This window comes from Hippichthys cyanospilos, chromosome 4, assembly GCF_059441005.1.
Source record: "Hippichthys cyanospilos isolate Australia breed blue-spotted pipefish chromosome 4, RoL_Hcya_1.0, whole genome shotgun sequence".
Lineage (NCBI taxonomy): Eukaryota > Metazoa > Chordata > Actinopteri > Syngnathiformes > Syngnathidae > Hippichthys > Hippichthys cyanospilos.
The window spans coordinates 12,904,422-12,924,743 of record NC_142372.1 but is presented as its reverse complement, the minus strand read 5'-3'; the positions used below and the strand labels follow the sequence as shown (position 1 = coordinate 12,924,743).

General features: G+C 39.4%; 1 protein-coding gene across 1 annotated transcript in view; it reads left to right on the top strand.

The window, feature by feature from the left end:
- Window positions 1-19,597, top strand: part of kiaa1549lb (KIAA1549-like b) — a 58,007-nt gene extending 38,410 nt beyond the window's left edge. Inside the window, exons 9-22 of the mRNA XM_088414045.1 lie at window positions 1,041-1,192; window positions 2,010-2,181; window positions 3,669-3,832; window positions 4,842-4,877; window positions 6,698-6,888; window positions 8,864-8,994; window positions 9,666-9,784; window positions 10,668-10,876; window positions 11,361-11,493; window positions 15,040-15,417; window positions 16,107-16,201; window positions 16,485-16,633; window positions 16,737-16,888; window positions 18,337-19,597. Coding sequence (XP_088270171.1) covers window positions 1,041-1,192; window positions 2,010-2,181; window positions 3,669-3,832; window positions 4,842-4,877; window positions 6,698-6,888; window positions 8,864-8,994; window positions 9,666-9,784; window positions 10,668-10,876; window positions 11,361-11,493; window positions 15,040-15,417; window positions 16,107-16,201; window positions 16,485-16,633; window positions 16,737-16,888; window positions 18,337-18,600 — 2,345 coding nt within the window. The 3' untranslated portion in view covers window positions 18,601-19,597. The remainder of the gene's footprint in view (window positions 1-1,040; window positions 1,193-2,009; window positions 2,182-3,668; window positions 3,833-4,841; window positions 4,878-6,697; window positions 6,889-8,863; window positions 8,995-9,665; window positions 9,785-10,667; window positions 10,877-11,360; window positions 11,494-15,039; window positions 15,418-16,106; window positions 16,202-16,484; window positions 16,634-16,736; window positions 16,889-18,336) is intronic.
- Window positions 19,598-20,322: the final 725 nt, after the last annotated feature.

The following is a 20,322-nucleotide window of genomic DNA, read 5'->3' as shown; positions in this document are numbered from 1 at the left end:
ACTACTTTAAATGGGAAAAAATAATTGCTGTTACTCCCCTTATTCGACTATCGCCAGGTAAATTAGGCAATGGGTATCAGCAGATATCAGCAGTATCAATAATAGGTAACAAATAAATACATTTATTCATACATGCATTCATTCAGCCTGAGTTTGATGTGTCAAAATGAATGCAATTCATTTCTCATGCACATCACGAACCGTCAGATCATGCGGCAATGCTGTAGACTGGTGTTGTATCTTACAATGTGGTGTTGGGGTGAACTATTGGCTAAAATTGAGACATTCTGCTATGATATACCAACACACATTATATTTTCTTTCTCATACAGTAAGTTATAAAAGTAACTACAGTATACTAAAGCAAAAATAACCTTAGTATTCACCAATATAATACATTAGCTTTTGAGGTTCATTGTAATGTATCTCGCTGTTGCTACTGTGTGGAAGAAGGTAGGTCAGTAATTTATTTCATCACACAATTTTTGTGAGTTTTTTTTTTTATCTTTGACTCTACAAACACGCTATATGTTTAAAATACTAAAGCTAACACCAAATCAAAAAAAAAAAAAAATCAAGGACACATCAAAACAATGAAAGCTAACAAACCAACTGTCAAAAGCAATCAGAACTAATTAACTCTCAGAAAAAACAAAAGCAAACCATAAACTAAATAAAATGAAAAATCCAGAAGTATTATAACCCTAAAGAATAGAATAGAATAAAATAGAATGCCTTTATTGTCATTGTATTGTCACAAGTACACAACGCAATTGGGAGCGCTGCACTGATCAATGCTTATTAAAAAAAAATCTGGACAATAAATAGAATAAATATCACGTGAAAAAAATCAGTGCACAGTGTATTCTTGTTTTGTTGTTATTCAGAGCGTTAACAGCTCTTGGGAAAAAGCCCGTGGCGCCAACCAGAGAGTCCAACTTTTTCAAAGCCATTCTGTACACGTGTCTAATTTTGCCTCTGTGTCAGACAGATTGCTAACAACCCGCTGGGGCTCTGTCATGTTTCGACCTCCTTCACAGTAATCCAGGATGTGGATAACTCCAGCCTGGCTGAACTGTACCAAAGCTTCGCCAGTTTGATGGAGCAGCGGCTGGCCGAGTTGTTCGTGTTGGCAGGCCGGCAGGGCACTCGCTTCAGACGAGCTACCGCTGTAGGCAGCTACACAGTCCAGGTATGCTGGAGATAGTCGTCCACGGGGATTAGCGGCTCCGACTCGCTTTGGAAGAAAGAATCATATATAATAGATGCTACTGAGTGCCTCATATCAATTTATAGCATGCAGTCAGAATGTCTGTCTCAATGCAAGAAGGGTCAGATTAGGATGTGCTTTCAAATCTTAGTTTGAACTCTCCTGTCTGGAGCATCTCCTTTCTCGATTTGTATGCATTTTAGGCAGGGTACTATGGCTTTGTCTCACAATCTAGAAACATGTCAGGCTCATTCACACCTGCAATGTCCCCTTTCATTTTGGCTTGGCTCTACTAGCTACTGGCACTTTTCAATTCACAGTAACAAGTATGACCAGTGACTCTTTCCGGAACATCAGACAAATTATTAGATGTGATAAACTGACACAAAAAAAAAAAAAGACTTGAATCACTACTGTTTGCTTACTCACAGAGATCAAAACCAAATCAAGGCTTTTAGGAGCCAAGAATTAGACCGAGTCCATAAAAACAATTGTAAAAACCATGACCATGTTGAACAGTTACTATTCAACCCACAATTTTATTTAACACATTTGACAGCCAAAAACACTTTCAAAGTACAACATGCAAATGATAACATCTTTGTAAACTAAAATCTTATTTAAATAAATGATTATAAACCCAGTTACAATACTATTGCAGTTTTATTTGCAGTCTCACATTTGCAATGTTCGTTTTTTGAAGTGGAAAAAATGACTGCTCTAAACTTGCGTAGAGCTGAGCTGTGCCAGGCACCAGCACGCATGCTAATATTGATGTTCTGCTGTTTGTTCTGGTCAGATGGTTAGTCTCAGAAGAGTGCCAGGATTGAAAAATCCAGCCGAGATGACCTACTACGTGCAGCACAATGGCATTCCTTTAGCTGGTGCGTCAGCTGCCAAGGTCCTCAACACAGTGGATTCTCAGACCATGGCGCTCACCCTGGGCTACTTTGTTCAGCTGCAAGCAGAACGTAAGCAACAGCATCTTTTAAGCATTTGACAAGTGGACGTTGACGACCTCAAACCACATAACGGGTTTGGAAAGAAGAGATTTGTGTTCTCTAATCTCTGAAAGGCATGCGCAGGACATTGTTTGCTCAGGCTGCTTGGTGCTTGCTGAATGGTACTACAGGGAAAGAGTCTAGGCACTTAAGAGCTTGTCGCATTTTCCCGTACAGTACATCGTTGGCCACAACAGACTCGACGTTAAGTTTAGCTGAAATTGGGGTATTTTAGCGTTGGTGTGATTCCAACCTCTGCATGTTTTAGTCGGATGAGGTCGAATATCGTATTATAATATATTATGCATTCAACTAACACATTATTGGGTAAGTCCTCTTGTGCTTTGTAACACTTTGGGCTCTAATTTGGTAGAGTGGCGCACATGCATTGGGTCTAAATACCAGTATATGTTCAGTTTCGTGCAGGTGCAAGTCTTGTGTTCCATGTTTGGCAATTTGATAGACCGCATTGCGAATTTCTGGATGTGCTGTGGCACAGCAAGGACTCTCTCCCAGCGTGACTGACATTTTGGTAATAAAGAACGGACTGTTCAATGCTTACAAAGCAGCTCATCCAGAGTCGTGTTTGGGATTTTTTGGAACTCCCGCTTCGCCTAAATAGGCGTTCCAGCGCGACGGTGTTGCACACCCACTGAGCATTTTGCAATTTTGTGACCAACTGTAGACACAATTTTATACCACCTAAAAGCAGGTCTACAGCCACATGATCACAGGAGATCCCAGGATGGAGTGCCAGGCTCCTCTAGTTTGCCCTTGGCCCTCCGTCTAACATCACTGAATTGGGCAGCAATTTCCGAGTGCCAAGCAGGACTCATTCACAACAGCTGTGACCTCCTCCTAGGCCAATTTGACATTGTCTGGCCAAGGAAATCTATTTGTGGAGTCCTTTCGGGTGAAATTGGGTGTCCTCCCATTTTCTGCCAAATCTGGACTTTACGGGTGAGTCAGATGCAACACAATAAACGGGATAGTGAGGGGCAGCTCTGATTGCATAATGGTAGCCGGCTGCTTTGCCATGCACATGGCGCATCATTACCAAATCTTGGTCTGCCTGAGCAGCAAAATTGAGCCCATTGTATAGTTTTCAATATAATATTGAGTTTAGAACTTTTTACAGTAAAATCCCACATTCTGTACTTAATTAATGCTTCCTGCTTATCTTTAATAAGGTCTCAGCTATCCCAGTGGACTACAGAAACGAACCTCAGTACACCCTAAAGTGGTTGATAGTCAGTGACAAATACACATACTGTAATTTTTTTCAGGTTCTCGTTTGGCTTTCAAAAAGTTGCCCGGATCACACAAACCATGTGATTCATTGTTTGCCATTATTACAAGTCATGCTGAACTAATTATTTAAAAACTCTGGCTATTTAATTAAAAAACATAATTGGTACAGTGAAATGATGACAGAAATTGTGTTTTACATTTCTCAGCTGTGGTCAAGAACCCGCCAAATAACCTTTGGATCATCGCTGCAGTGTTGGCGCCAATAGCTGTTGTTACACTCATTATCATCATAATCACAGCTGTGCTATGCAGAAGAAACAAAAAGGACTACAAAGCAGATGCAATTGGAAACCTCAATCCACGAGCAAAGGTAAATGTGCAGAAATCTGTATCCTTTCCATTTCAACCATCCATTCAAACACCTTGCAACTAGTTTTCATGTGTTACTGACCACCTGCAATTAGTTCATTTATGAATTCCAAATGTTGAGTCACAAGTTAAAAACACTATGGTATGAAACAAACAACAAAACATGCACACTGAAATATACCTAACTAATCTATTTTGGTCCATTCTTGTAAAAACAACATTCTGAATTTCAATATAGGCAGCAACTACGTGGCATGGCGTCAAATGACCTCCAAACCAAACACGGTTGGTCCTACAATATTGCGACTTTAATTTTCACTACATTTAGAAATTCCTTTTATTTTAAGCACTTTATTTAAAAATCATAACAATAAAATCAATAAAAAATCAAAATAGAAATGATTAAATGACATGAAATAACAGTAAGAATGAAAATTAATGTAAATTCAAATAACTAATAAGTGAGTGTAAATAAGAAAATGCATCATCTATCTTTGTTATTCATCATCATTAACATGGTTGAAAATTAGTAGCAAGTAAAACACGTATTTCAATCCTACTGCCTCCTTTTTTCTCTTTTCTCTCACGCGCACACACACGTATATAGTTTATAGAATATATATAGAGTATATCATCATTAATCATCATAGTTCGTCCGCCTGCATGCGAGTTGTTGGCTGCCCTTTGATTGACTGGCAACTAATCAAAAATACACGCAAAGTCAGTTGAGACAGACCCCGGCTCCCCAAGCAGAATAGAAAATGGATGGATGGAATAAATTGCCCAGTGATATAAAAATGTAGATTGATTGAGATGATAAGGAGTAAAAAGAGAGTTTGTAACATCAAACTATGATTCATCTCAGATTTTAGATAGCTTTTACATTCATCGCATCATTTATTTTTCTGTCCCATCAGTCAATCATCCATCTTTCATTTATCCTTCTAAGATTAAAATGAGACGTCTGTAGCTACCTTCTATGACCTGTTAAGACTTTGCCTCACTTTCAGATGGTGTACCGGAGGGACGTCAACTACTATCATCAGGTACGCCAATTTGTCTTTGCACGGTGCCAAATGAGGGTTTAGAGGGAAGCCTCTCCACTGTTGTATATTGTGCCGTGCTGATGAAAACGAACAGCACAGCAGCCCACTGGAGCTATCACGCTTTTTACAATGGGATTCTGTTGGATGAAAGACAATTGGCCTCAAGCAGTCTCCAGATGTTACTCGACAGATCCAGCCAGCTTTTACACAGAGTGTTTATGAAGCACAAGTGTGTGAACTTACAAGATTGCAAAGAGGCAGGCCGTCGATATATCCCGCTCAAATTCCTCTGAGCACCTCCTGTGTACTGTTATTTTTGCTGAGTCTGGCTTCTCTTCACCCGAATGGATCGCCGTAGATGAATGAAAACCAAAAGTGACAGCCTCAGCGCATTGCGCTGCTTTATTGATACTAATAAAAATCTTACGCTACTGTCTGTAATCCACTCTTATTATAGTGCACAATTGATCCCTCTGTAATCTTCGCATGTAAAACACCCACATGGTGATTGGGTTATTCTGACAAATGTTGTGGTCAGCGCATACATTATTGCACTATTAATTTAACTCAAGGGAACTGAATATTAGACATGTCTAAACATACAGTGATTTCTATAGACTGCATGAGGGCGTGCACTAACACAAAGATAGAGCTTGTTCAGTGTGAGCGAGAGAGCGTCACATTGATTTTGCAACTCTGGATGGATGCATTTGAAGTACTATATTTCACTCTGAATGCGCGCGTGCGCATGGGATTGCTACCTTTCTCGACACAAACAGTAAATCATTCCTCCCCTGGTCCCCCTAGTGTATTTTAATGTTTAAATCCATCATTATACTTTTATGAAAACTTGCCAATCCCATCTCATCACCACACACTGTGAGTGTTTATCGGACACAAAGTTGGAAGAAGATGAAAAGGGCTTGAGTTAAATCAATTCATTTTCTTCAGTTGAAGGCACGGCCGTCGGGTAAACAGTTTCCCCTCTAATTCCTCTAGAAATAGAAGTAACATTTATTTTCAGCCATTTTATGGGCACCTGAGTGCACGGCGTTCTTCTAAATACCTTTAACATCATATCTACATTTGGAATTTTTGAAATACCTTTAATAATTCATTTATAAAGCATTACTTAGATAGTAATTAAAATTGCAACACCTATTAAACCAATATTCACACAATGAAATTAGTAATTGATGAAACCGTTTTGATGGCTATCCACTTATATATCTTTTTGGCAACCCAAGATTATTGGCCTCTTCTTCTGATAACATAATATTTAAAGGTTGTGTGGAACTGTTGATCATGATGTCAAATTATGAACAGCATGGTGAAGACAGCGATTCAAACATAATTTCAATCTGACCAGGAAATGTATTAGTCGATTCTTAGATCGAACATGATGTGAAGCTTGCTGGCCAGCTCATTGTTGGGAAGAGAAATTACCAAAACATTGAACAGTTGGACATTTAATGGTTGGAGAAAATTAAAATGATGTTGGTCTGCCAAGTTTAGAGGGCATTTTAGATTTGTTCTGAAACTTCCCCTTAAGTCAACAGGTGTTGACAGGTGCACTTCTAAATAAGAAAGACATAGCAATAAACTTAAATAAACCAATAAACAGATGTGCTAAATACTAACAAAAAGAATCAATTGTTTTCTCAAAAGAAACATTTTTTTTATTGCTACCACCTCATGAGAGGCGTTAAAACCAATATTATAGATACAAAGATATTGTCCTTTTGACGATATCATTTGAAGGTAAATAATTAGTTTCATTTTGTTTATTTTAAACTTTTCTTCGCTTATTGTTTCCCCAGCCGGTTCAAGGTTTTGACTATGCTAAGCAGCATCTGGGGCAGCAAGGAGGAGATGAGGAGACCCTACCTGTTGGTCAAGACACACTGATGCTGTCCCTAAAAATTCGGGATGCACCGCTTTCGCTGGAGAAGTCCTTGAAACACGAAAACACATTCAACAAAGCGAACCTCACAAGTGACAAACATAAAAGGTATTCACACCTCCACACAAAAGCCCTCCTTCAACATGGAAAATCACAGCATGGCCAGCCCATTCAGAGAACTCAAAGCGTGCCCTCCTAATACCATAACGGTGAATAATATACAGACACGTTAGCACTGATTGGTATGTGGCCATGTCAAATTGACCGTTTCACTTGTTTGATGGCAAGAAGTGCTTTCTGGAAATGAATTGTCATGTTAAATCATGACTGATTGGTTAATGCCACCGCAAAAAGGGCGGAATTTCTCAAAGCCTGGATTCAATTTCAGAGCAGGATAATACGATTAATCTTAAATGTGTGACGGACTAGGCAGTAGAAAGCTCGTCGTGCGTTTGACGTCAAGATGACTCACAGTCGTCAATCTCAAGTCTGATACTTTTTAACTTTACCTACATATTTCAATCCTAATTGGACTGTTTATCCATCCATTTTTCATGCTTATTCTGCACCTGGATGCAAGGAAACCAGAACTATTCTAGTTAACTAAGACCCTGTTAGATTGCATGTACATAATTTATCCCATATTTACTCTTATTATATTGCAAAACATTTATTCAAGAGTATAAACTTGTTTGAATCATTAAAAAGTCGTCTGTGAACTGTCTAAGAACCATGTACAAGAAGGCACATGACTGATGCAGCTTCAGAAGATGGGAGACATCATGACCTAACTACAGAACGATCCACGGATGAGCATTAAGGAAAAAGAAGAAAGGCAGCACTTGTGTGAACTAATAACTGATAGCACACACACACACAGACAAACACACTATTGTCTTCTTTTTTTATATGTTGTTTATTAAATATCCTAGGTTGATTGAACCTGACGTGCTCACTGACCTGACATTACATGTTTTTTGTTTGGTTTTAGAATTTTGGTGTCATGAGAGCATTACCAATTGTTGCTGTGATCGGCTTGACTTATTTTCTCTGACGTATGTTTTTTTCTGACGTACACTCTTATGTGGGTCTATCTATCAAGCATTTTAAAAAAAAAAATTTAGCCGGGGTACTCAAATTACTCGAGGACTTGTTTAAGTCGCACAGCAAACATAAATTAAATATGTATTTCTGTTCCCTGTAACTCAATAGGGTAGCACAGTGGACCAAGGGATATATCATAATATCATGAGTGAAGTTAAGAAAGCTTAATTTTGACCAATCGTTTCAAATACTTACATAATATCGTTCCTCCCCTATGCCAAATGCAGTCACCGTTATCTGCAGTAAGCTTCCTCCTCCCAAAAGGAAAGATTCTCCATCCTGCCATTCTCTTCATCCCATTAGTCACATTTCCACATATCTTCTAACCTAACTTCCCCCTCTCATGCAACCAATGTAAATGTAAAATGTATTCTCAACGTTTCTATTAGTTATCACACTGTGCACGTCTTTGTTGAGGCCAAGCTGCGCCGCCTCAACGGGAGCAGGGAGAGCATCCTCTGTTCCTCTGTCTCTCTCTTCGCTGTTATCATTCTTTGCAGACAAATAAGGGATGGACTGCGGCGCTTTGATGTCACTGTCGTCTCGACTTTAATTCCAGCCTCAGTGCAGCGTTTAAAGGCCCTTTAACGCGATGCGGACCGAGCCAGCGTTTGCATTATTACTAGCAAAATTATGTTGCCTTACTTCATCCTTTTAAACGTAGCGGACACGCCCATGCATGTACTTGGAAGGTATTTTACTGTCCATTGATAAACAACTAAGCTTACTGCTTGATTCAACACTAACGTACAGTAACCCAGGCTTGTATCCTTTCGCTGTAACCCAACTGTGGGTTGACTCCTGTTACATGAAAAAAAATCTAGTGTTGCACAAGTCAATTCTTTTACCAAACAATTGCCATCATAATTCAATAGGTTTCAAAAGGTTAGAGTGTTAAAGAGAAGGGTGACATAACCTGGCTGCGAGCCCGGCTTTTCTCAGAGCTCACCGCCTTTTCTGTTGCTATGGTTACTTGCAGCAAGTTGTTGAGTGAGGACGGTTCCGTCATCAGCAGCGAATCAGAGCGGCGGAATTCTGTCCGGGGCTCGGCGGCGCCGAAAGTCACAGCGCAGCAGAAACCGACAAAGGAGGAGACTCGCAAGAGAGACGGTGAGTGTCGCATGCATACAAGGGGATGTAAATACAAAATCATTCATGCTTTATACAACAAGGTCACGAAGGCATGTGACAATCACAGCCTGGTTTATTGCTCACATGCTGAGCATATACAGTAGTATAAAGGAGTATTCATAAATTGACTTATTTCTTCCCAGCATTTGTAATAGCAGACATGTAACCACTCAGATACATGCATAAAAAGCACACATTAATAAAACATATCATACAGCATGTTAGCAGTATATGCTGTGAAACTGGTCCCTTAACACACCATAAACACATGTATTATGACCAATTAGATCTACTTTGTACAAATGCCCAGATTTCACACTTGTTCAAGACAATATCTACATTATTTTAGTGTTATTTTGTTAAGCGTGACGCCATGAGATTTTTTTAACGTAAAGTAGGTGGGTGCAGTATTTTCAATGAAGTTTGGAAAATACTGCTTGAGACAGCAGACTAGTCGAGACTGAATAAACAGCACGTCTGCTGGTTGCCGCCAAGTGCACTCTATTTTGCCTCAATTGCACGTCTTTTTGAAGCAGGGTCAGGAATTCCATTTTTATGTCTCAGACTGCCTTAATGTTCCGTGTGATTCACAAAATGCTGATCACTTATTTGTCCTTGCTATGTGAATGCATTTACTCACTCTTTTTCAGATCCCTACGATACCTCCTCTGGCTCCTTGCAGCTCATTTCAATAAAGCCCATGACAGCTCAGCTCAACTACTCGCAACGTGTTTCTTCTGACCGAGACTCAACCATGCTAAACGGAGAGGTAATTCATCTCCATAAAATTAGGAAGGCCTGGCATAGTTGAAACTTTTTAAAAATCAAATAATTGCATAATCTCCCATTCAAAAAAAAAATATATATATATATTTAAATATATATTACATTTACTTTCATAATCTACTGAGGTAGAATGTGGGTTGAAGTGAGTAGATATAACTACCAGTCTGTACTCATTCTTTGTCTTTGTGAGTGGAAAACATTATTATCTTCTATACAAATGGAGTTTGGACACCATCAGAATGTGCCTATGCTAACTGGTTAACAATCACGATTACCTTTAGCGCACTAACGATGGTCATTTAAGGTCAACAAATCATATGATTTAATTCACACATGCATAATGTTATATTTACATTACACATGTAATAGTGCCAGTTACAGTTGGTGGGTCAACAATAATCCAAGAGTAAACTTGAAAGTGGAGCAGCCTGTTTGCTACAATGAGGTCAATAACTTCCTGTTCTTCTTCTTTTCCCTCCTTTTTTTTTTTTATTTAGTCTCCTCTGTTTGCTACAATGAGGTCAATAACTTCCTGTTCTTCTTCTTTTCCCTCCTTTTTTTTTTTTATTTAGTCTCCTTGTTGAGCAGATTGGGCATGTTTCGTAACCCTAACCCCTGACTGTTTTAAATTTGAACACATAAAACTGAGACACTATAAAGTGTATTTTAGTGACCAGTCATATTCCTGGATAATACTGTCCACGTGCATTTTGAGTTCAAATGGAAATTTTTTAAGCCCAAAAGATGGTCTGTTCATTGAATGTTGATAAGGTGCCATGGGTTTAGTAACTCTGTTTGAAGGACATTGACAAAATGAGGTTTTAGGAATCCTTTTTATTATGTCCCTCTGTTCTCCAATCTCATAGGTGAACTTAGCCCTCAAGCATCGGTCGGATATCGAGCAATACAGGAACAAGCTGAGAATTAAGGCGAAGAAGAAGGGCTATTTTGACATTCCACCCATGGATGGCGGCAGCTACAGCAGCCAGGCCCTATCGCAAAGACCCCGGCATGGCCACCAAAGGGAGCAGCTAGAGGAGGAGCGAAATTCCACCTATGTCAAGTCTCACGTGAGGTGAGGAAGAGTGGAGACATGAATGGATCTTGTTGTCCAAACAGAAAATTGAATTTGACATTCACAAAGGTTGAAGCAAGTTAGCACACACCCTATGCATTACACTGTACATACGTACTCAGAGATGCCCACAAAAGTAAACTTTAATTGAACCAAAGTATTAAATCTATTTTACTATCACTATTAATGTGAACAATCCTTCAGTGAATTCCACATAACTGCAATTAAATCATACTCTACCCCAATTTGTTTATGTTCTCTGGCATCATAAAACCTCCTGTCGTGCTCAAGGGACACTAAAACAAATGAATGGCTTTTAATTGATTTGGGGTGAATGCGCTCTCTTTACTGCTAGGCTGAAAGCTGCGTCGACTAAATTTGGAATTAAAGATGTAAAATCTGGCTATAGAAATAATCCTAGAAAATTCTAAATAAAATGGTTTATCTTTTTCTTGTGGTCAACATCTACCATATTTTTCTGCAGGCACAATCAGGTAGGGCAAACGTCATATCGCAGCAGACAGAGCCTGAACAGTCCAAGTCCTGGAGGAACTGAGATGGATTTGCTTGTGATGAGGGAAAGACCCAGAAAAGGCATCCGGAACAATGGCTATGATGTAAGTCCCATATCCAATTGGAAACGGCTACTCTCTGTCATGCAATAAAATACCGTACCATACCACAGAACACGAAATTCAATTCATACAATGCTATAGAAAACACACGTCATAACACATCACCATAAACATACCATATCCCACTTATGGGATATGTTAATTCTCCAAGAAGTACCATACATTATGATACAGAGGTATGGGTGGCCAAAGTGGTCATCAAAAATGATCATATACGTATTGTTATTGTTGAAGGACATAATAGTGAAAGATATCATATATATATATATATATATATATATATATATATATATATATATATATATATATATATATATATATATATATATATATATATATATACACAGTATGTTTTAAATATAATCATTTAAGTACATTACATGGGGGATGGCACTCCTCCAGAGGCTGTCATGTCTATTATAGCTACGAAAAATGGTAAATACAGCCCCTCATGCTATCCGTAATGAAAAACGGTCTACACATTGTCCCTTTAAAGACTAGATGTAAGTTAAACACAACTGAACTGTAGTTAATGATTTATGCATCACTAGAGGGAGACTGCATACGATGAGTGGTACATAAATAGTCACTGTACTAGATGTGAATTAGTAAGATTTTGTCTCTCATAGTACTAGTATCCCACTAGTGCAGAGTTTTGTCACACTAGTAACTTAGTTGTTGTACTGGTGCAACCTAGACCTACTAGTGAGCAGAAATAGCATTTAGTAGTGAACGACAACAGTAGAACAAGATGTAAGAAGTAAGAATGTCATGCTGTTACTAGTGCCCCTCGATCCCTCAACTTTGAATTGCCATAGTAGTGTGGAAAAAGCATGCTACTATGTGGATGTTTTAGCGCCTTCGTAGGATATTGGATGCATTGCTATGCAAATAACTATTCATACTCACATCCAGTCCTATGAGTCATTTAGGTGCTTCATTTCATTTACAAAGCACATATCCCACATACTGTTTGGTATTTGTAATTGCTCATCTTTTAAATAAGCCTAAATTGTGTTTGACCCTTTTAATCAAGTCAAATGCATGGTGAATAGGCAAAAATAAAAAATCACCACACATTGCATGTTATTGTTAAATGTTTAACTTCTTGGCCTATTTAACACCTCAAGATCAAACCTGGATGTGCCGTGCTCAGGTGTAGTGACTGTGTGCACCAACAAGGTGCCGGAAGACAGTAATTCATTTATAATCCCAAATGAACACTTATAAGGTCTTGATATATAATGCATAGCCATCTGACTGCTTCATGCTGCCATCTTTTATTGTTCCATTATGGTCGCCGGCTCCCTAGCGTAATGGAGCGGACTCCACAGTGTTTTTGCTGTGAGCTGTTCTTTTGTAAATCAGAAGCAATGATATCAGTGACTTAAATGCCGATGTCCCCAAGCCCCCTCCCCACCCTTGCATTTTATGAGAAATGTGCTGTATGTCTTCTGGAGGAATATTTTGCAGATACTAGGGGTGTGCCAAAAAAATAATTCACATAAGAATCGGGATTCTCATTTATTACGATTCAAATCAATTAAAAATTCCCCAAAAGTAAGACTTTAGAGAAGGAGGAAATTGATCCGCTAACAATGCAAGCAATGCAGTCTTTTTGTGTTTTACAAACTCATATGACTCACAAAAGCCACACGGCCCTCCAATTTGAATGCGGCATTTCACTCTGTTGATAACGAAGGGGCGTTGACCACCGCGGATGTACTGATTGGGACTGATAATGTTACCGATATGATCACTGTTACACGGATTAACAACCTGGAACGCGTTCGATGCTTTGCCCACTGGAAAAAGGTTTTCATATCTTGTTTGTCATAAATGTGCAGAGCAATATTAATGTTTTCATTTTCATTTGGGCAACATTTTTGTGTACCGATGTAAATTCTTCTATCTGTTTTAGATGCCCTTTTTCATTTCATCTGATTTTATACTTTGAAAGTTGTACAACTTTCAGGTAACTTGGAAAAAAAAAGGCTGTCCATGTGCTGTTTTTGTGGAGAAAAAACATGTTCCTTACAAATCAGAACTTAATAAATGTAGACAAACAAAAAAATGACACCCTGTCTCCCTTTGTTTTGCAAAGCAGACATACAGTATGGTGAGTGTTTGCACACCTATAAATTGAAGCATGAATCATTTTCAATTGAATCGAATCAAAAATCAAAATTCTGAATCAAATCACAGACCCAAAAATCTGAACCGAATCGAATCTTGAGATACTATTAATACAAACATTTTAATGTCCATCCACACTAGCTTTGTGCATTACACTGAATAGCTATGACATATCAGACTGATTTAAAACAAAAAGTCAGCCTAACATTTTAAGACGCTGACCTCCAAATTGTGTTGCTTTGTGCTGTGTATCCAAAAAGCTCATGTGCTTTTTCTCGAACTATGCCCCCAACACACACAGGCACACACGCACGCACCCACCCACCCAGACATTTCAATTTCCTGCCCTTGTTACAATGATCAGTGTAGCTGCAAGTCCCATTGCTGCAGATGTTTCTCCCTTTTCATGTTGTAGGAGGGACTGATTTATGAGGTGCACTATAGTGGGTATCCCATGGCAACCTTGTATTTGCGCAGGAAGTAGGGCATCCTGTACTTGTGTTCATTTGTCACCAAAGATACAAGCTAGGTGCATACTTTTGAAAAAGAGAATTGTGAAAGATAAAGTTAAGATTTACAATGACAGATGTTTAGAAGGAAAAACAAAAGGGGACTGGGTTTGAAAGCTGCAGGTTGGTCTTCAACCTATACTAGTGGTTCTCAAATGGGGTACCCCTGGGGTACATGTAAGGCACTTCAGAGGCACTTGGAATTTCAGGGTGTCTGCAGGTATCAGCCAATATTATTTAAAGCATTTTGATGCCATGACATAAATATTATGGCTTTATTTTCAAATGAAAAGAAAAGCAATTGGAACATGGAGCAACTTATTTCCAAATTGTGTTTTAGTGGATCCTTTGCAAAATATTGTGTGCCTTTGTTTTGCTCAGTTTTACAAAGATACACACTGTCATTAGTGGTGCAAATTTCCATCAAAAGAGACAGGAAAAAACAAAATTAAATAACAATATTATTATTTTAAATTTTTTTTGTAGTTATTTTTTTTTTTTTTATGCAAAATTTCTTTGCACTGATTAATGGAGCTGAATAACATATTCCACAGGGGTGCATAACTGATAAAAGTTTGAGAAGCGCTGATCTATATGACTGCAAATGCCTTTTTCATATAGATTTCCACACATTACTGTCAACACTTTGTCAACATCCATTCGCGTATCGGCTGCATTGATTATTCTTCACAGATTACGCACAACCGCGGCGTGACTTGTGATGAACGGCTCAAAGGTTGTGCAGGTACATTTGGAATTCGACAGATGCTCTTGCGCACCTTGCCAACATCCTTTCATCCGATTACTTATTCTTTTACCAAGTGATTTAGTAAGTTCCGTTTCATTGATTTTCACGCATCAACACTCTGCATGCTTATTTCAGACGGAGCCCGAGTTGATTGAAGAGACAAACGTGGACCATTTAATGGATCAGAGAGGCTTCGTGTACGGCCGCGGTCTGAAAGGCCAGTCACAGACATCCACCCTGAGCTCACAGCCATCCATTGATGAAGTGCGCCAGCAGATGCACCTGCTCCTGGAGGAGGCGTTCAGCCTGGCGTCGGGGGGACACTCCACATCCGGGAGGCACTCCCATCACCACCACCGTCCCCCTTCCGATCAATACAGCGCCGTTCCGGCTTCGCTTCCCTATGCAGATGTGGTGACCAGTGCGCCGGGCACTATCGGCTGTGCTCGTGGAGGACTGCAGTGGAGTCCTTCGTATGGAGCGGACGTGTACCAGTGCAGTTTGCCCAAACCGGTAAGTGAAGTGTCCCGAGCGCACGGCTCTCCAATCTGCCACGGAGGAAGCGTTTGTGGCCCTTTGTCCAATTTTTCAGCAGTCTGCGACGTATAACGTCAACGGCCGGTATGACCTGCATCATTTGACTTGCTTTATACTCTAGGTGGCAGCTGGGAGAAGAGATATTCATTCTTGTTTCTCACTTTACTGCTGCTTTCTATTAATCACACAATCATTTGTCAATATATGCCTCAAATTTGCAATATCTTTGTTCCACCTTCTAATCCAAGCCAAGACTCACTGGGGTACAAGCGATCCTAAATTTTGAAGACATAACCTGTGGTTTGTCCATTTTTTACCTACCTACCTACCTACCTACCTACCTAAAGTACCTACAGCTAAGCCTTTTCCTCAAAGCTATTGACACTTGGAATAACAGAAAAACAAGGAGACAAATCAAAATAACGATAGCACTCTGAAACTATGTTTTTTAGTTTATGACTGTATTCTATTTATTGGTCATATTTATTTCATATGCACCAGTCAGAGCAGCAGTCTCAAATTGGTTGTATATCAGCTATACAATGACAATAAAGGCTTTCTATTCTATTCTATTCTATTCTATTCACCTTACCTACCCACAATACCTTGGGACAGCCCTACTCTAAGGAGTCATGTTTACGTGAGTTTCTCATGATCTCTTCCAGGCCTTTCACTTCACCCAGCTGCCTGATATGGCAATCAGCTCTCCTCCTCCTCTACCACCTCGCACCGGACCGCCTCCTGGCACCTCCTTAAGACGGTAATGCTCATTAGGTTTTGCCGATACGTACACATGCTGTCTGCTGCAGAGCTGGCATGCACCGGATTCCCATTCACATCCATTTTCAGACACTTGATATTCTCTAGGTAATGTACTGTGACCGGTGTGATTCCGGGCCCTGTATACATTTTAATATTGAACTAGTGCAGCGAGGTATGGCAGGAATGTTAATGAGCTAATTGCTCATCCACGCGGAGTGTGTCTGCCCTCTTGTGGCGACTGCTTACTATAATTCTGCTGTTTTGTCTGCAATCCCGCTCAGTTCCATTTCTGACCTGGGGCCCAAGGGAAGAAGCTCTGTCACATCTGTCACTGAAATGCAGACTCCACATGACAACAACCCATATGGGCCAAACTCCCGGGCAGCACTTCCATCCATCACTATAGAGCAGCCTGTGTCCACCTACTCAGGTGAGTGGCCAGTGAACCGAGGTGACGTTTTAAAAGTCATGATGTCATGATCTGCCCTCACACACACTCTCCATTTTCTCCCGCCCTCCTACACTATCTTCAGGAAACCCAATTACGGCAGTCTATTCCATCCCAGCCAGCAGGCCGGGATACTCGGACTATATCGTCTCTGCTTCGCCCACCTCCTACCACAGTCCCTCTTGGATGTCCTATCCTCCTGAACCGGAAGACGTGTCGCATCAGTGGGCGGACTCTGTATGTCGTTTTGGTTCATCCAAATAGTTTATCTGTCTTGCGTGTTTTAGTAAAGTAATGCAACACTCCATAAAATTGTACTTTATAAAAAAAAAAAAATATCGATGACTTTATTGAATAGGATTGAAAACGACCAAACAGCTTTTGTCACAGTGCATACATTGAGGCGCTATTGTGCTGGCTGCTCCTTTTATGCCTGCTTTAGCCACCTGGGAGTAGTATAAAAGAGACATACTGCTGATTGAGACATAACAACTTCTCTCTCAGCTCATAAGTCAAGGATATTGCACGGTCAATTGGGGGTCTACATGTGTTGCTGCTGCGTTTGTCTTCAATCAATTACTTTACGTGTTCAACGCCAGATGTATTATTATTTTCGTTTTCTTTCTTTTTTTTTTAGTCTGGAGACTTAGATATTGTCTTTTCAACCGCTGGGCTAACGAGGCTCTAAAATGGCAGGTGAATTAAGGAGTATTAAGTACTACAGTAATTGATTACACTAGGTATATCGAATTCCAAAGTAATTGATTACTTCAGGTACTCAAGTGTCTACAATGTCTGGTACTAAATGAATTACATATTACAGTAATCAGTTGCTTTAGGTTCTTGAGCACGAAAGTAATCAATTACATAAGTACTAGAGTACCCAAAGTAATTGTCTTTAATGTATAAACTAACTAACCAATGATTACTTTAATGCAAAAAGTTATTGACACCACTTGAGGCAGACACTTGATTATTTCTTGATGATCAAGATGTTTAAGATATTTGAATGTGTGTACTGTTAAGAAATGTAAAAATATATCTGGAATTTAATGAGAATGGTTTAAACTAGTACCCATATATCCATAAAACTGAGTGGACTGAAAGGCTAAGAAATTTTGGTTTTGAATAATACAAGGTATGAAGTCTCTTTTTCTTATGTTTAGTTTTTAGTTTGACTGTAAATTCAACTGCAAGTGGCAATAAACAGCTTAAATGGCGTTTTTTGAATAATTTTTCAACAATTCTACATGGCAAATTGTGCTTGTTGTAAAGTGAGTTGAGCCACTGCCTCTGAACGGCAACCGTTTGGCTTCTCATACTAATGTTCATAAGTCAAAGCAAAAACCAAAACAAAAAAACAACACCAACATTCAAACAATACCTTGTGTCTTTAAAAAAATCATCCATAGGACAGCTTGTCTGTTGAAAAATGAACCAATTTGTCCTGTAATGATGATTTACAAACACAATCTCCAAGCATTTGTTTGAATTTCTCATTCTGCAAATGGGAAATACTGTTTGCATTCAAAATGGGCTCTTTTAAATGATTATTTTACTCAATGACAACATTTTGTCCCTGTCTTAGATATTAGGCTTTTGTGTGTTTTAGCTCTAAACTCATTTTGACTTTAAATCTTGATAAACAATGCCGATTTCTTTTTTTTTTTGTGCCGTTTTTCCAGCTTCCTTTGCCAGGTTACGTCGAGGCTTTCCCTCATCCTCGCTACCCACAGGGGAGCCCCTCCATACTTCCTCTACAGTACTCTCCGGCTCTGGACCAACAGCCTGCCGCCCAGAGCACAGCGTCCCAGAAAAGTTCGCAGGAGGTGGGGGCGGACACGGACAGCATTCCCCTCAGCAACCTCTCCACCTCTGCACTTGTACACGCCATACGACAAGAGGTAGCCAAGCTGGCAAAGAAGCAGAGTGACATGTTTGACTTCTGATATGGATTCCATCTTTGTCACTTTGGCCCACAACAGACTCCTTCAAGTGGAACTCTTTCTGGCTGATTTTTGATGTTTGTACCGTAAAATGACCAGATCTTATCAACCCATTGACCGATTTATTTTCTTACACCAGTCAGTAGCCGTCATAAAACAGAGCAATTGTAGTTTTTGTTTCGGAGAGGAAAATCCCACCTCCTGCAATTGATGTGACAGCGCACATGTCAGTGTAGATATGTCTATAGTACGAGCATATATTATGAGGAGAATAACATGTTTATTTAAAAGAGTCAAAGCAAGCATTGTTTTCACCAAGAGTAGCAAACACTTCCAGACATTTTGTCTGTTAACAGCAGTGTAAACGAAGCATGTCATGAAAAAGATTCCGTGGCCCTTTTTATGCATCACAGCACCAAAACCAGCCGCTTGATCAGACTCAACAATTTCCGTTTGTTTAATTTGGTCTTTTATCATCAGGCTAGGACCACCATAAAATCCTTACTGGGAAATTAAAAAAAGTGACATCACTGCGCACATTTCGAGATTTATCTGAGTGGAAGAGACACTCATATTTTACTTTGGGATACAAGCCTTCATTGGTAATGCCAAACTCAATTGTTTCTGCAGAATTGCTGTCTGGGAATCGTAAAGTGAGACTGGGTGCCAATAATTGCGTGGAGCTTTATTGCAAGGATACTGCGTAAACATCCCGGTGCTGGAGATTTCCTCCTCGCAATTTAATATTGCTAATAACACGCGGGGCTGTATAGCGATGAACGATGTGAGAAGTTGTGAAAAGGGATTTGATTTAAATGTATAATTCATTCTGATTTTCCATTTTCCCTCACGCAAATGTTCCATACTCAAGTATTCTGCAGATGAAAATATTCATTGAACGAGTTGCAGCCAAATCATGTTTGTCTCATGGCAGAAATACAGTACGGTGATTTAATAACTAAAGTTGGTTGAGCTAACAAAGTAAATCATCATGAGCTAACACACTCAGAAATGGTCTTTTGTCTTCCATGACTGATTTCCCATTTCCCAATTAATCTGCTCATTAAGTTGAAGTGTGAGACAAACACAGTGAAAGCACTAATAGCCGATGTGATTAAGCTTAAATACAAGTGCTTGTTTTTGTAAATTATCAGAATAACAGTGTCGGCTGGCTTTTGCTTCCCCCCCGAAAATGCAATTTTCCACACTTCATAACTGGATTTCTCTCAGGCAGGTGAGAAAGTGTGCCGACTTCCATCGAAAGAAATTACATTTGTAGAACACAATTTGCCCCTATACTGATGTGATTTGTTTTCCGCAGGCTTCTCTATCTCATTCTGGTCAAGGAGATTCCTCCAGACGACGGTGAAGGTAAAATTAAATACATTACATCATTGTTCTGATGTTTGTCAGCCTGAATCTAATGTAAGTAGGTGGGGGGGAAATAACTGAAACACCAGTTGCACAAGTCCTTTTCGTCGGTCCGCCACTCATTTATTACCAGCCATTTTAGACCTTTCGCAAGCCTAACACTCGAAAAATTTAGGAAAAAATAATATGTAGATGAGTCTGCCCAGACTCGTATGAAACGTAAAAATACATTTTGGGAGAACTCGTTAAGTGTCAAGAATTTTTAATTTGAATTTTTTATTGGAAGCCATCATACAAAGAACACCACAGTGTACCAATTGTGCATTAAAGTCATATTCTCAGAATATTTTCTTT